Source organism: Heterocephalus glaber, unplaced genomic scaffold (assembly GCF_053883595.1).
Source record: "Heterocephalus glaber isolate CG9 unplaced genomic scaffold, H.glaber_assembly_v1.0 deba00001454, whole genome shotgun sequence".
NCBI classification, from domain to species: domain Eukaryota; kingdom Metazoa; phylum Chordata; class Mammalia; order Rodentia; family Bathyergidae; genus Heterocephalus; species Heterocephalus glaber.
The window spans coordinates 12,365,454-12,382,946 of record NW_028258303.1 but is presented as its reverse complement, the minus strand read 5'-3'; the positions used below and the strand labels follow the sequence as shown (position 1 = coordinate 12,382,946).

At 44.1% G+C, this 17,493-nt stretch overlaps 1 protein-coding gene across 2 annotated transcripts in view; it reads left to right on the top strand.

Moving 5' to 3' along the window:
* Positions 1-17,493, top strand: part of Scarb2 (scavenger receptor class B member 2) — an 86,160-nt gene that overhangs the window by 8,293 nt on the left and 60,374 nt on the right. For both annotated transcript variants that reach the window (XM_004848034.3, XM_087215845.1), the window contains exon 2: positions 13,023-13,180. In XM_004848034.3, the coding sequence (XP_004848091.2) occupies positions 13,023-13,180 (158 nt within the window). The remainder of the gene's footprint in view (positions 1-13,022; positions 13,181-17,493) is intronic.

Here is a 17,493-nt window from a genome sequence, read left to right as displayed (position 1 = left end):
CCCCACCCAGTCCTGGATGGCTGGGATCACACAGTGCCGAGCAGCCTGTCTCCATGGTCTCAGCCAGTTCGAGCAGCGTTCACAGCGTATCACATACTGTGTGGCTTACTGACAGTAGAAATTTATTCCTCTGTCTGGAGGCCAAGAAGTCCAAGTGAGGGCGCTGACAGACCTGGCATCTGATGAGGGCCACTTCCTGTCATGGGGTCTCCTCTAACTTCATAGGGAAGGGGCGAATGAGCTGGTGGGGTCCTGACAGGCACTAACCAATCACGAGGGCTCTCTGCCCGTGATCTAATCGCCTCCCAAAGGCCCCACCTCCTACTACTGTCACTTAGGGGGGACTGCAATGGAGGGGTCCAGGGGGACATGAGTGTCCTTCACCCCCTGCTGGATCCCCACACCCTGCAAAGGTGCCCTTGTGCCACCCTACTGTCTTCCCTTGAGAAACATCTCTCTGAATCTGACCCTCTTGACTGACAGAAAGAAAATGAAGAGTAGCTTGAAAGGGTCCCAAGTGACAACATGGGATGGGGCACATTTCCATGTGGAAGGAGACCCTGTGTATGTGTGGGGGTGACGTATGAGCAGATGTGTGAGCCCACATTCAGTGTCACCCTTGCACCCAGCCATGGGCCCTGCGCACTGAGCTTCACCCCATCCAGAGAGCAAGCAGCAAGCATCACCACACCAGGGCACCACTCTCACAATCCCGGTTTACAACTTCATATTTCTAACTGACAAGTGCAAGTTGTATACATGTATGGTGCACACATGACAGTGTGATTTATGTATACATTGCAGAATGGCCAAATCCACTGTTTAATACATGTGTTGCCTCATATACTTATTGTGTATGAGGAGAATATTTAAAATCTGCTCTTAGAAATTTCCAAGTACAGAGCCAGGTGTGGTGGTGCACACCTGTAATCCCAGCACTGGGGAGGCTGAGGCAGGAGGATCACCAAGAATTCAAGGCCTGAACTACATGGCAAGATCCTGTTTCAAAAACAAAGAAGAAATTTCCAAGTACAATTATTTTTGTACATACAATATATTCCTATTAACTCTAGTCTCCATGATATACAATAGATCAAGTGAAATTTTGTGTCCTTTGACAACATGTCTCTAAGGCTCCCTACCCCTGCAAGTCCCATTTGAAAGAAGCTTCTTTTTACACTGTACTTTTGATCATCAGTAATGAAAAAAGAGGCATGGATATAAGTAAGTATGTGAAGAACATATTATATAGTTCAACTCTAAGAGAGGTGATCATAACCCAGGAGACTGATAACTAATGACTCGGACTGCCCAAGTCACACACAGAACCTGGCCATTGTTTCTGTGGCCCCATTTCTTATTTATTTTCATTTTAAAATCCCTCTCACCCACTCCCTCAGCACCTGGCCACCCTCTCTTCACACACGCTATTTCCCCACTTTCCACCTCGTACATTTCTGTTTCCTTCTGGTAGCCACTTTTTCTCCCTTTAGGCCAAGTTTGTAATCATCTGCAGCCTTTAAAGCAGTGTTTATAGCAGGAGGTTTTGGGGCTGGCTGTTCCACTATAATGTCCTGTTTATAATTTATGGCCAGTGAACTATGCTCAACTATAAACTAGCATTTGAATCCGAACCACTGCGTCTCACTAGCTTATGACAGGTGCAATCAACATGACAGAAAAATGAGTGAATGCCAACACATTTGTTCCTCTGTTAAAGTCAAGGAATAAGAGCATAATGTTAATGGCAGATTATTTGTTTTAGGGCACCAGAGGAGAAATCTAAGTAGTAGAAATAAATTACTATAACAGTCTGGGTTGGGTTTGCTTAATTTCAAGGAGCAATTTTTAAAGCAAGGCAAATGTTTCACTAATTAGTGAGTTTCATTAATCTAGAGCCCAATGGGGACCATGGACCCTGCTCATCCAGGTTCTCATAGTCTGTGTCACCTCAGGGTGAGCTTAGACAGTGGAAATGGTAACAAGGGTGGGTGAGTTGTGTTTAATTGTTCAGTAGCATCCTTGGCCTGAATAACAACCAGCAGCACTCTCGAGTCCTAACATTTCCTTAAACGTATTGTTGGTTCCCATCAAAACCTAAGTGTTTATTTTTATCATTTGGAAGTGGCTTACACCAGGCCAGCTGTTCCACCAATCCTCATGGTGTCACCTTCTGGAAAAGTCACCTGACTCAGAGGTGATGTGTCTTGTGGCTATATCCAGTCATGTCAGTGCTGAACTGTCAAAGCTAATCTGTCCTCTACCTGACCCACTGCCTATACCAGTGGTGGCGAAACTTTTAGAGCTTTCAATGATACAAACAGCCTGCTGCAGCATATGTGCCATAGGTTCGCCACCACTGGCACTGTCTGTCTCCTGACTTTGAGGGTTACGTTGGTTGAAGATTTCATTGACTTTAGTTTTAAAATAGATTCATTTAATACATTATTATTATTAGTGTGTGTGTGTGTATGTGTGTGTGTGTGTGTGTGTGTGTGTGTGTGTGTGTAGCTGGGCATGGAATGCTCCATATGCACAGCCATTTGGTCCAAATTATTAATTTGGTGGTTGCCCTGCAGATTCGCTGCATAACTCAGAACCACTCTCATCTTTCTTCCGGTGATGGTGTCACAGTACTGTGCTTGGGATAGTCATCCTGTTCTGCTTAGCTAAAACTAATCAGCACCATCCAAAGTTACACTGTGAAACTGATCATAGGGCCTTCTGCTGACTTTTCAGTCAGTGTGAATAAGAAAACAGTTGACTAAAGGTTTGGTGGCTGTCACCAGCACAGCAGGGCCCTCAGGCAGGCCTTCACTCCTTCCCAAGCTGTGGCTGAAAGTTCAGGCTGGCCCAAGGCTGCAGGGCCCGGACATGGGTCCTTGCATCTGGCCCAGGAAGTCAATCTTTTGGAGAGCAGGCTCCTGGGAGTGAATACTCAGTATCTGAGGCAGAGGGGTTTAAGACAAAACGAGGCCTCCGCTTGTGGCCTTGTAGTTTGAGGATGAGGCAGTTTCTCAGGACATATTAGTGTTACGGGTGAGTGGCCCCAGGAACTGCAGGCCTAGATCTGCTTTTTCAGCCCTCACGAGCCAGCGCTGGGCTAACCATGACCTCACCACCTGCCAGTTTCTCTTCCTCAAGAGGGCGACTCTCCAGGAAGTCCACAGACCAGCTGAGGGTTTCTCCTGAGTTTCATAGTTTCCCTGGGTAAGGCTGCTAGATAAACTACAAAGGGGACTGAGAGATACAGTCAATGTTTAAGAAAAAACTACAGTAAAATATTACTGTGAAAATATTACAGTAAACATGCTGCCAAGAATAACAGGTTAAGTGTATTTGAAGCAATGGGGAGTATTTGGAGTACTTGAGGATTAATGGTAATGTGTTTTTTACTGTAGTACACTTTTTATTTAAACATTAACTGAATTTATGATCATACTTGATTGATCAACTGTTTATAACAATTTATTTCAAATGAAAACATTTCAGTACTGTGTGTCCTCATTCACCTTTTTCACTGGATCTGGCACAGTGTGACTTCTGGCTCTTCCCCAAAGTCAAAATGGCCGTGAAAGGTACATATTTTAGATTCTGGACACAGAAGGAGCCAGAACAGTGTAAGTAAAGACACTCAGGAAAGAAGACCTCCAGAACTGCTTCAGAAAAGGCCAGGAATGATGGGTTATGTGTGTTCAGAGGGGGAATATTCAGAGTGGGATTAATGTCAATGTCTTTTACTATAATAAAATTAAAAACTTTAAAACATACATCATGTTAAATATGAATTCTAGGTAAACAACAAATATTTGAAAGTAAATATGCCTTGTGTATTATTTCTGTCCACTCTGGGTTATCAGGTGTTAATGTTCTGCCATATTTACTTCATCTCTTTCTGATACACTTTTTTTTTTTTTCTTGGTACCGGGATCGAACTCCGGACCTTGCGCTTTTGAGGCAGGTGGCGGATCCACTGAGCTAAATCCCTGGCCCTCTGATATACTTTTAAAAAAATTATTTGAGTGTAAGTTGCCACAATGCTTTGCCCCTAATACTTCAATATGCGTCTCTTAAGAATTAAGGATTTTTGGGTCAAGGATGTAGCTCAGTGGCGCTGCGCCTACCTGGCAAATACAAGGTCCTGAGTTTGATCCCTGGTTCCACAAAAAAACAAAAAGGATTAAAGATTTTTGCCAGGCATGGTGGTGTGTGCCAGTAATCCCAACACTTTGGGAGGCTGAGGCACAAGGCATGCAAGTTCAAGGCCAGCCAGAGCAATTTAGCAACTTGGTGAGAACTTGTCTCGAGATAAAAGGCTGAGAATGTAGCCCAGTATGAAGGCCCTGGGTTCAGTCCCAGTTTAAAAACAAACAAAAAAAGACAGCCTAGGCAATATTTTGGACATACATATACTAAAAAATTCTTTGTTGCTTATATGAAGTTCAAATTTAACTGGGCATTTTGTTTTGTGGCTTGGCAAAGCCTGTGCTGCATTTCCTTACCGTGAAATGGGAGTTCTTTTTGTGTGTGTCTTTTGTTTTGTTGTTTTATTCTTTGGTACGGAGACTCTGATACAAACCAAAAAGCCAGGAATCCTTCCCCTCCAGGATCCACGTCAGGCTCAGAGATACTGAACACAAAGCCCCCAGCACAGTCCCAGCCAGGCAGCTGCACACACTGCAGCTGGCCTCGGAGCTGAAAGTCAAGATAAAAATAAAGATGCAACTGTGTCTGAAATGTGGGCGGCTATATTTACAGCTGTCTTCTCCCCCTGCTCCCTTCCCGTGAGCATTGGTGGCAGTGCCCAGCATTTGTCCTGGGATTTACAGCCACGGAAGGAGGAAGAGAGACACAGGTGCAGGGAAAGACCCCTCTGTTAAAGAGAAGATCTGCATGGAATAAAGGGGGTCAGGGGAACCTTGATGCCATCAGCTCAGCTAAGAAGGGGCCAAGGCCGAGAGTTGCCATAGGAGGAGATAGAGGAGACAACCTCAGGGTGTAACCACCTCCAGGACTCTGGCAACTTTCAAGGACTGTTTCATTGTTACCAGTGTTTTCATTTGCTTTGTTTAGTTAAGGAGTGGAGTCCCCTAAATGCTCCTTTGTATCCCAAAGTTTCAGGGACAAGTCCAAGTCAGACTGTTGAGAGCTGCTCACCTCTGCCTGCTCTGAGTGGGTCTGTCCCCTCCTGCCTGGACACCTGCCACTGCAGCGACACCAGAGTGGCTAGCCATCTGCTCACCCACGACAGCTGGTCTCTTTCTTTCCTTTTTTCTCCCCCCAAGTAATGCAATTGAATCAGGGACACTGTACCACTGAGTTACATCCCCAGCCCTTTTATTTTTTATTTTGAGACAAGGCCTAACTAAGTGGTCCAGGCTGGCCTCAAACTTGCCATCCTCCTGCCTCAGCCTCCCAAGTGCTAGCATTATGGGTGTGCACCACCACACCCAGCCTCTTTTTAAAAAAATTGTTTTAAGAAAGTGATTTTCTTTAACAAATAAAGGTGATCCCAAGTCCTTTCTCCTAAATTCTCCACACACTGTGACCTTGTCAGCATAGGGAGTAGGCTGTCTCAGGAAGGTTCAGATCCCACCAGACCCCACCACTCCCATGTGCCTGGCTTCCTTACCTGCTCTGTTCTTTCCAGCCTTGTTAACTCCTCCCTGTAAAAGTCAAGGCCTTTTCCTAATACTCGGGACTCCTGAGGATATCACTGTTGGCCTTTCTCCCCTGCAATAATTTTTCCACATGTCCCCTGCTTACCTGAGTCAGATTTGATTCCTCTCTGAGCCTCCCAACCACAGTGCCACCTGCTGATGTTGAGGGCACACAGGAGAAGGGGTTTCCAGAGGTGGCAGGCATGGGCAAGAAGGGAGGCACCCAGCTAGGCTGCATGGATAACCCAGGAGCCAGCTGAGCACAGACCTCAGGACCTGTTCAGGGTGCCCAGTAACTATGATCTTCAGGTCAGGGTTGAGAGGATTCTAGGACAGGGGCTGAAGGAAAAAAATCATGTCATCCCATGAGGAATCCTCGAGGCTGAAATAGACACAACTCAGCAAATGTGCACCCCTGAGAAAGGAGAGGTAGTCTTCAATTTCGAGTTTCTCTTCCAGTCCTGATATGCCCAGCTTAAGTCAAAACAAGGAAATGGGGGCATAGCTCAGGGACAGTACCGACCTTGCTGGAGGCCCTGGGTTCCATGGGAGGGGGCGTTGGGGCCTGGGGAGATACTGAAAATAACTATATATATATATATATGTATATAAAGAATGAGTTAGAGTAGTGGCACATGACAGTAATCTCAGCACTCCAGAGACTGAGGCAGAGTAGAGTAGAAAGTAACCAGTGAAATATGAAGAATAAATGGAAATAAGCAACACACTTCATGATCTGTTCTGTTAACTGGAAATGTGAAAACTGCAAATGTGAAAACTGAGGTGGTGGAATAGAGACACAGTCAAGATTTCAATGTTTAAGTCACCATCAAAATCTCTCAGTACAGTGTCTGCCAGGGGATCACACCTGTGATCCAAGTATTCAGAAGGACAAGGCAGGAGGTCTGTCATGAGTTCAAGGCCAGGCTGAACTACAAAGTGAGTCCCTGTCTGAGCAAAAAATCTGCACTAGATGTCTAATGGCTGTGGGTCAGGATTGAGGTCTGCCATTCTTTCTGCTATTTTTCTGCATTATTTGAATTTTCTTCAACAAAGTGCTTCTCTAAGCAGAGTAAATTATTCTCTTTCATTTTTTAAGTGAACATTAGACTCTATAAAATGTTTCTGTTCAACCCTAGGGAGGGAGGATGGACAGAAATGAGACCCCCGTTCATCACGGCCTTTTTCTCTGTTCTTTCCAAACAGAGGTAGGGCCCCCGGGGCTGCATTTACCTCTCCAACCAATTGCTGGACTTCACTGAGTTTCCCTTTTCCTGTTCAGGATGGGCACTGACTCTTCCTGACCAACATCATAGTGTGTGGAGAATTTTCATGTATGGAAGGACTATGATGCACCGTGGTTTTGTTAAAAGCACCCCAGAATTGTGAGCTCCAAGAGAATCTGAAAATGCCTTCAGACAACGAACCTAGCTCACCTCTGGGTTTCTCTCACCTGCTTTGACTGGACCACAGAAGTAAACATGTAGCAGTCTTGACTCCTTGTGTTGTTTTTGTTTTGTTTTATTTTTCCAAAACAAGGTCTGTGTAGTTCAGGCTGGCCTTGGACTCAACTATGAGTACGATATAGGACCTCCAAATAATCCAAATAATATAAGGGAGATGTAACTCCCAACCTGCTAGATTCCAATATTCCGGGTTGTGTTCTCTAAAACTGAATGAATTCTAGAACAATGGAGGTTAAGACTAGGACATATTTACTGAGGGAAAGAGAGCTCCCACCTGAGAGGGACAGGAGGGGACACCTGGAAAGTGCACTGCCCATGAGCCCACTTCTCAGACATTTCATAAAGCAAAATCACAAGGTGGGTACAAAATCACAAGGTGGGTATAAAGTGGAACAAAACTATGGTCAACCAATAAGATTACAAGTATAGTTGCTTAGGTAATAATGATCCAATGGGGAAGCAGGTCACGTAGCAAGTGTGCAGGGAAAGAATAAGGACCATTCCTGAAGAGGTGGGCCAAGGTCTTGGTCCCCTTTCCAGGTGGTCAATGCCTGTTTAGAATATCAATCATTATTGTTTATCCTTGGGGAAGTAGGTGAAGTCATTTTATCTTTGTCTTGAGCCCTGGCCTTCAAGGAATGCGCCTGCCTCTGGCCACAGTTGTAATGTGTTTTCATCTTCTGCAGTGACTTCTTGGAGGGCCTACCCCTGTCTATCTATAATATTTCTACCTAATTTAGCTGTCTTGACTCCTTAATGAAACAAGAAATGGGCCGGGGATTTAACTCAGTGGTTCCACCACCTGCCTCACAAGCTCAAGGTCTGGAGTTCTATCCCTGGTGCCAAAAAATCCCCACAGAAAACCACACACAAAATAACTCTGCTCTATTGCATAAGTTACCCATCTTAGGGGCTGGGGATTTAGCTCAGCAGCACCATGCCTGCCTTGCAAGGGCAAGGTCCTGAGTTCAATCCCCATACCAAAAAGTGTCCTTGAGGGACCCTTCCCCAACCGTGCAACCAAGCCCATTTCTCCAACATCTGCAAGCAAAGTCCATGGAAGCCACTGTGTAAGCTGACTAGTATTACATTTTAGGTGACTGAACAAATACTTCTCCAGTATGTATCTTGCCGTAGGCATCCAAGGTGCTCTACAGAGTTTTAAAGAAAACAACAAAAACTCTACTCTTTTTTTTTTGTAGATAAGCACTTTTTGCTTTAAGAAGCCAACATTTACCCTAACACATTGACACATCAAATAGGTGCATTTTCCTTTGCATTTTAGGTTGATCACCTCATCTGCTTATGATTCCTAATAACTTAAGGTTTTAAAAAGATTTTATTATTTTATGTTTGCCATACATAACAATTACATTCCGGGTTTCTACACTGAGCACGTTTTCCTTGAGCAATTCCAGTGTCATGTGTCATGGGGTTCAGAGGAAGGGATGGTGCTTCCAGTTCAGGATTACCCAAGGAGTTTATGGGAGATGGGAAATTACTGCCCTGACCTTTTCTGGAAATTCATGGACAAAGAAAGAGATCCTTATTTTAATGCAACCAAATGACTTTTTAAATATCCATGAGTCCTCAGAGTCCTCTAGAAGACAAAGTGATGATTATTCACACATTAGGCCTTCTCAACACACTAGTTGTAGGTAGTTTAGCTTCACATTACTGAGCTGTTCTTAGACTCTGCCACGTAAGTGATGTAATTTCAGTGTATGTATATTCTAATATTTTATTAAAAGGTTGCCTGTAGAGAGGGGATGAGAGAGGAGGAGAGCAGCTCTGAGATCTGGCTCAGACATAAGTAGGGAAAGACTTTCAGCTTTTAGGGCCTCTGAGTACATCCAGTCAGCCCTGCTGTTTTCTTGTAATCTGAGCTTAAACTATTTTGTCCTCTCGGATACCTGAGGCTTCTGTTTAGGCCATAAAATAAATGATTCCCCAAAGTCTTAAGTGGGTAAAATATTGGAGAAAGCCTTTTGCCCCTGGACCGGGAGTGCTCGGTGTGTGGGGAGGAGGGAGACTTGCCAGGTAGTGTCCTGGGCGCCATCTTGGAGGAACTAAGGGGTTTTGTAGTTTGTCTTTAAAAATCTCCATTTCATCAATCTGATCTCAGCTCATTCAATCAGGACTGATATAGTAAAGATCAAGAATATTTCAACAACGTAGTCTGGTCAAAAATCTGACAGCTGACGCACACCACAGCTGAACCCCCAGCTCTGTGGAAGAACCAGCTGGAGAATGTGGGTCCACTCCACTCCTCTAGTTGTTTACACTCACTTATTCCACAGTCACTTTTATTGTCCTGCAGAGATTCTTAGATGCTTTCTATTTAGAAACAAAGGTATTAAGTTTCTTGCAACACTGCTTCTGTTCAATTGGAGATCTAGGCTACTCAAACCGGACATCCTGTTATCACCAGATTTTCCTGGTTCTTGGTGGCCTGAGATTTCACTTGATTTGCCCAGTTGCCTTTGCTTCAGACTGCATGCAAACCAAGTCTTAGTTTTAGAGAAAACAGGTTGTTGCAGGACCAGAAAGACAGCCCAGAGAGAGAGGGCCAGGTTGTGCAAGAGCACAGAAAGGACCAGGCTCCTTTGTCTCTGGTCTTTATTTTCCTACACTTCCTGTCCTCTAGGTGTTCCATATCTTTCTCTCCTGTAAAGTTTCTTTGTTTGGGCCTCCTTAATTTTCCCACACTTCCCCACCTTTAGGTTACTCCTTTCTTTTGCATATGTGTGAATGAAGAGGAAAGTTTGTTTCCTTGGTGGAAAATTCTGTTCTGCTCCTTTACCTAGGACCCTCCCCCACTGCTCCTCACTGTCAAATGCTGTGTGGAGCACATTTTAGCAAGTGGCTTCCAACATGCTCTACAGTGACAGGGAGTCCCACAGATGCCAGCGCACTTCGCTTCCATTTTGGTTCTTACTGTTTCACTAGCAACCTGATTGATGTATCAGTAGACCCATTTTCCTCTCTTGATTCTCTCTCAGAAGTCTTTCTCATATTAATTTTTTTACTCATTATTTAAAAAGTTATACAGTCCAAAATCTCATCAGGGAGCAAAAAACAGTGATTCAAATTCCTAACACTAGTGGCGCACCTGTAATCCCAACTATTTGGGAGGCTGAACAGGAAGATCATGAGTTCAATGCCAGGCTGGGCTACACAGACCTTGTCTCAAAATGAAAAATAAAAAGAGCCGGAGGTGTAGCTCAGTGGTAGAGGCGCCCTGGGTTCTATCCCCACAATAAATGAAAATAAATACATTTCTCAACACTCAAAGTTAATCATTGTTCACATTTTGTGTTTGATTTTGGTCTGTGCTTTTATCTTTCCTGTGCCTGCAATAATTTCTACTATGAAAATATAAAGTTTTTCCCCATTAGCAGGTTAAGGAATGTTAGAATTATGGAGTATTAGAATCCTGCTCATTAACTTTGAGTCTTGCATTTGTCAGGCTTTTGCTACAGTGCTGGCTAACAGATAGCTCCTGTGCCTCAGTGGCTTACACTAGTTCCCTCTGCTTCACCCCAGGAGGAGTGTAGGGTGGGGGGCAGGGTAGCTGTGCAGCGTCGGTGTGTTGTAGGCTGACTGCAAACTGAGCTTGAATGGCTCAGCCCTCTAGTGCTGGTGTAACAACCCTGCAGCAGGGGAAATAAGCACTGTTTATTCTGAGGACATAGGAGCAATCGTGGCCTAGGAACACAGATTCAAGCTGTCCTGAGTGACATGCTCCACTGTGGATGACATTACATGGACTTATCCAGTCACAATCAACACTGCCCAGTTATACTGTCAGTGTACCAGCCAGGCAGGAAGTGTTTTCTTCAGGTCTCTGATGGCGCTGTTAAACTTCAGGCCTGGTGGAAGCTGGAGGTCAGCTAGGCTTAGTGATGTGTTCTGAGAGGGCCACAGAATAGTCACAGAATGGGGCTGGGTGTAGAGTGGTGGGGCAGTTGCCCAGCAGGCTCAAGCTCAAGGCTCTGGGCTCAATCTCTAGCACCACCAAACAAAAAAAAGAAAAAAAAGTGAGTGTGGTGGCACATGGCTGTAATCCTAGCATTTTGGGAGGCTGAGGCAGGAGGATCCCAAGTTCAAGCCTAGCCTGGCCAACTTAGCAAGACCCTGAGTCAACAATTTTAAAAAGGTGCTGGGGTTACAGCTCAGTGCAAAGGCCCTGGGTTCAATTTGCAGTACTAAAAGAAAAAAAAAAGTCATGAGACAGGCCAGATACAATAGTTGAAGTAAATTGCTATTGAAGGGCTTAAAATAGCCCAAGATAATTTTGGCTCCTAACCTACAACATTCCATCTCTCCACAACTGCAGTGCTCTAGTCCACCAAGGTCAAGCAGTGCATGGGTCTTAAACACGGATGCAGCCTGTTCAGAGCGTGCATCCCCAGTGTGCTGGCCTCCCAGGACTGTAGCTGCCCCAGCAGAGCCAGCATCTCCAGGATGCTGACAGTGGCGGCTGTGCACCCACTGCAGCAGGGTCAGACCAGTGCTCTGCCATCCCTCAGGCTCCTGCTGGCCAAGCCAAGAAGATGGGGTGGGGAGGAGCACACCCTCGGCAGGCCGGGGAACTCCTTATTGAACACCGTGGAGGATGGATTTATTATCTCAAAGTTCTGGATGCTGTAAGTCTGAGATCAGGTGTTGGCACTGTGAAATAGAAGTTATAGGAGGCCATTGTTCTGGACTAAGCTCTTGCACAAGGCCCCAAGAGGCCAGACTAAAAATCAAAACAGTGTTGCTAATGCTTCACCAAACATAAACTCAGTTATGTGGCCTGAGAAATGAGAGAGAACCAAATTTGCCAAACACAGCACACCAGTTTCCAGTTCCCACCCACATAACGTAGTTCTCTTTGCCTTCTTTTTAGTCTGTGTGTGGGGGCCGGGGGTGGTAGGAAGTAGTTTTTTGAGCAGGATCTCACCATATAGTTGAGGCTGGTCTCAAATTAGCAATCCTCCTGCCTCAGTCTCCCAAGTAGCAGGATTGCAGGTGTGTGGGCATCCACTGTGCCCAGCTTAACTCTGCTTTAATCTTTAACAAAAAAAAAGAGAAAAAAACAAACCTGAAGCAAATTAATGTTAAGCAGTTATTTTCCTGTTGTGTCCTCTGTTTCTACTCACAAGGAAGGTAACTTTGAAGTGATCAATCCACTTTTTGTTGTTTCTGCTTTCTTCGGTCCTTTGTTATCTATAAAACCAAGCTCCTCTGCTTAGCACATTGGAACACTTTATGGCAAATAAAGCTAATTAAAATCTCTTGCATCTCCTTCTTTGGCCTGTAGGTGGCCATCTTCTCCCTGTCTTCAAATGATCTTCTGTCCTTCTATCTACATCCTTTTTCTTTCTCCTCTTCCTTCCTTTTTCCTCTTCTTTTGATACTGGGGATTGAACCCAGGGCCTTCACACTCAGCTACACTTTCCTTTTTTAGTTTTTATTCTGAGACAGGGTCTTGCTAAGTCACTAAGTTGCCCAAGCTTGAACTTGGGGTCCTTCTGCCTTAGCCTCGAAGAAGGCCAGGATTCCAGGCATGTATCACTCTGTCCAGCTTCAGTGGAATCTTCAAGCCTAAAAAAAATCAGTCAGGCATTTAGTTTGACAACATCATGTTCCCCCCTGGGAGCGATGTTTCTGCATCCTTCTTTCACTGCAAACTCTCTGAGGACCTGTGGCTTAGCAGGGCTGTGGGCTCTGCTGGTATAAGACAGCCCTGGAGTTGGATGCCTGGGAAAGAATTAAATAAGTGAGCTAGGAGGTCAGAATTGGGAGTGTCCTTCCTCTGCTGTGTTCAAAGTCCACTGCCCTGTAGTGGGTTTTTCTGTAATTTGTATTTTATAAATTTCTGTAATTTGTCTCTTGGTTGCCCTTCTAGAATGTGGTGTTACGGAATGGGACTGAGGTCTTTCACTCCTGGGAGAAGCCCCCACTGCCTGTATACACCCAGTTCTACTTCTTCAACGTCACTAACCCGGAGGAGATCCTCCGCGGGGAGCCCCCTCTGCTAGAGGAAGTGGGGCCCTACACCTACAGGTGAGTCCTATGCCTCCTGCCTGTGTTGGGCTGTGCCCAGGGATGTTTATGACTGCTCAGCAGAGGGTTCTGGGGACTTCCTCCTGAGGGGCCCAGATGTGTTTATGAAGCCATGAAAAGCTATTCCCCACCCCTACCTTTTAAGGTCACCCCTTGATATTCTCTAGTGACTCTGAGGGTCTCCTTATTTCCCTCCATGTTCTTTCCTCCTGTGATGCTCCCTATCCTGAGTGCTTCTCTTTCTGCTGTAGCAATTCTGTACACTTAAAGAAAACTTTTTAGCCAGGCATGGTAGTACATGCCTGTAATCCCAACACTCTGGGAGGCTGGGGCAGGAGAATCCTGAGTTCAAGCTCAGCCTGGCCAACTTAGCAAGACCCTACAGTAACAGGAATTAAATAGGAGTTAAAATTCTATTGGGCAGTAAGGACAACAGCCCCAAAATGGAGTCAGGAGGCCCAGAATTCAATCTTCTAAATCATGATTCTCCAGAGATCTCACAGAAACACCTGCCAGGTGTCCTTCCACTGTCTGGGACCTCCCTAGAGCATGATCCAGCAGGCCATCTGGCTCAAGAGTGCACGGGCCCTGCATGGGCACTGTGTGAACACTGAATAGATTGGACCCTAAAAAAAATATATAGTCTCCTTTACGGTAGAAATTGTATTGCTTATACAACAGCCTGAGCTCCCTTCTAAACCCCTTAAAAACTCCTAGACAAAGAGTCTTCCTCAGTAACCTACTCAAAACCCCATCCTGGCAAGCACAAGTTTTACTTCCTTGCCTTTGTATGTTTTACTTTTTTGCTTATCTTTTAAATAAATTTGCACCCTACTTCCTTTGTCCACGGTTTCATTCTTTGTCACTGTGAGACATGACCCAGGCACTCTGGTAGCATATCTGGGGGCTCACCTGGAATTCCAAGAGGAGGTGAGTAGTAAAGTCTACACTTTCCTATGCTGTTTGTTTCCACTCCGTGACTTTCTGCTCAAAATAATATTGGGACCCTGTTGACCAATTACAAGGGATTAACCAGAATCAGAAAAAAATGCTGGAGCAGTGAGCAACAACTTAGCCTCTCTGAGATCTGAAATCCAGACGCTGGAAAATAACAACTTGGGGAAGGAGAAAAGAGAAGTAGATTCCCTAGTACCAAGAAGGATCTGACAGGATTAAAATTAAAAAGTCACAGAGAAACTGAAGACACAACATGAAGGCAAGAGACAGTCTATATTTTCTCCCTGGCTCCTGTCTTGCAGCTTGTGGGAAAGGGAACTAAACTTACAAAGTGAATACTGGTGACCCCAGGGGCACTTAGGGAGAAATGTGGTGGGAGAATTGACCAGCAGTTGCTGTGATCTGGTGAGACAGATGGGAATCTGCTCCCACAGGACTCCTTGGATAAGGAACAGCTGGTGAGTGACTCCAGTCCAAGCACCCACCATATCCCTGAAGAGTTTGGTCAGACACCATTCTGGGAGCCGATTGAACTCAGGATTCAGAGCAGCCACAGGACAGCTTCACTTTAGGGATCACCGTGTTACACTCCCACAGTGACTGGGTGAGAGACAGTCGGGAAAGACAGCTGCAGTCAGGGAACACACTGGAAAGTAACCCACTGAATGGTTTGCACTAAAGACACAGGCCTCACCTCTGTGGCCAAAGGCCAGGTTCAGCTTGAGTTGCTCTGGATTTTATTTTATTTTTGTTACCAGAATCGAACTCAGGACCTTGCTCTTGTCAGGAAGGCCCAGCGCCGCTGAACTTCATCCCCGGCCTTTTTTTTTTTTGTTCTGGGAATTGAACTCAGGGCCTCAAGCTTGCCAGGCAGGCTATGTCACTGATGTACCTCTCCGGCCTTGCTCTGGACTTTCAAGTCATGGCACTGACATACTCACCCTACTCCTACTACCTCCTTGTGCCTATATCCAGCACAGATCTGGGATCTGATTGCCTTCTTTATCTACCAGCATGAGCAGGGACATGTCTTGAAAAGACACTGCCTCAAAGTTATAGATTTTGGAAGAAAATGGTACATTCAAAACTACAGAGAAATTTTCTTTTTTTTTTTTTTTTTTTTGGTACCAGGGATTGAACTCAGGCCCTTGTGCTTGCGAGGCAGGTGCCAGAACCACTGAGCTAAATCCCCAGCCCTTTGCTTTTTTCTGTGTATCTATTATTTTTTTCTTTTTTCTTCTCTTTCTGCTTTCTTCTTCACTTGTCTATTGTGGTTTAGGGAATTTTCCTTTGTCTTTGCTTCTTTTTTTCTATCACTTTTTCTTCATTTTTCCTCTCCTCCCTTTTAATTTTTCTCCCTTTAATTTTTTCTCTTATTTTTATTCTCCATAATTTCCTTTTTTCTCCCTTTTCTTCTTTTTTCTTCTATTTCTTTTTTTTGGGGGAGGGGGTACCAGGGATCAAACTTGGGACCTTGCACTTGCAAGGCAGGTGGCAGAACCACTGAGCTGAATCCCTGGCCCTTTTCTTCTATTTCTCATCAGTATTTTCTATTGCCATTATCCAACTGTATAAACATCCTTCTATTCCTGAATATCATCCTTTGTCACACTTCTCTCTCCTCCTCATATCATATAATTCAAGGTTTCAAATTTTTCTTCTTGCATTCTCCTACTTCAACCCCCCTCCCTATATCTTTAATATTGTAACCATAAAGCTTTATTAATCTTTGGATAGTTGACTCTGTAAAATTACTGTTGAATTCTTTTTCACCATTAGCAGAGATACAGCTGTCACATTTAGTACATATTAGCTGTAAGTCAATACCAGGGTTGTCTTACTGTCTACAATATAATTGTAGATGTCTTCTCTAAGGTTAAGGCTAGTACGTAATTGGGTCTTATGGTATGTTAATATCCATTTTGTTTTGGATGATACTAGCTGATTTGCTTGATATTACCAGCATCACATAACTGTTGCTGTTAATGGGTTTTCTCTGTAGGTCAATACCCAGATTACTTCTGTAACATTATCAATACTTGACTATATTCCCAAAGAACATGGTGTTGGGCCAATTATACAGCATCATCCCCTCCCAAAATGACTTAACAGAAGTAGGTGAATCTTGGAGCAGAGGCAAAAGACTATAATTAGCCATGCCCAGAGTACATAATTAAAAAGGTGATTAAAGCAATCTCTGTACTAGCAAAAACATCTTTATACTATAAACATCCACAAACCTCAGCACACAACAAACAAAACAACAGAAACATGAGAAGACAAGGCAACAAAATGCCTCCCAAAACTCCCAACTCCCCCAAAGCCAATCCAGTGGGGAACCAGAGGAAGAACAGCATAAGCCACACACCTGAATTATTCAAAAGGATAAAAAAATTATTCAAAAGGATTCAGAGGAGATTGGAAAACAGATCAAAGAGGTACTCAGTGGGATCATAGAAGACATAACTAAACAGATAAGGTAATAATAAAAATGATCCAGGAGCTTTCAGAAGACACTAATAAAAAGCTAGCTGAACTAAAAATGATATAAAACATGAATTAGAGTCCATAAAAAGTTTCAATCTTGAATCTAGGTGATTAAATATTGTATTGAGGGCTGTTGGATTTAGCTCAGTGGCACTGTGCCTGCCTCGCAAGCACAAGGTCCTGAATTCGATCCCCAGTACCAAAACAAACAAAAAAAATTATATCAAGGCCAGGTGTGGTGGCACACACCTGTAGTCCCAGCACTCAGGAGGCTGAGGCAGGAGGATTGCTGCAAATTTGAGGCCAGACTGCACTATGTAATGAGTTCAAGGCCAGCCTGAACTATATAATGAGACTCTGTCTCCAAAAAAAGTTGAAAAGAATTGTATTGAAAGTATGAGCAGCATAAGTGAACACTCTGAGGGCAGAATTTCAGAATAATGATGTCTTCAAAGACCAACTACTCAAAGATACCTTGAAAGCAACATAAGAACATGAAAAATGGATCCAACAACTGCTAGATGATATAAGGAAGACTAAGTGTAACTGGAATAAGTGAAAAATTAGAAGATAGCAAAATGGTATAAAAAACCTGTTCACAGAAATAATGGCAGAAAACTTCCCAAATATAGGGAAAAAAATAAACATAAGTGAGGCATATAGAATCCCAAACAACCATAACCAAAAGAGAACCTCCCCATGCCACATTTATATTCAGAGTACCAGAAGACCATCATAAGGACAAAAATCTTAAAAGCTGTTATGAGAAAAGCAACAAATCACATATAAATGTAAACCCATCAGAATTACAGCAGATTTCTCAACATAAACCCCAAAGGCCAGGAGGGATTGGAGTGATGTGTCTCAAG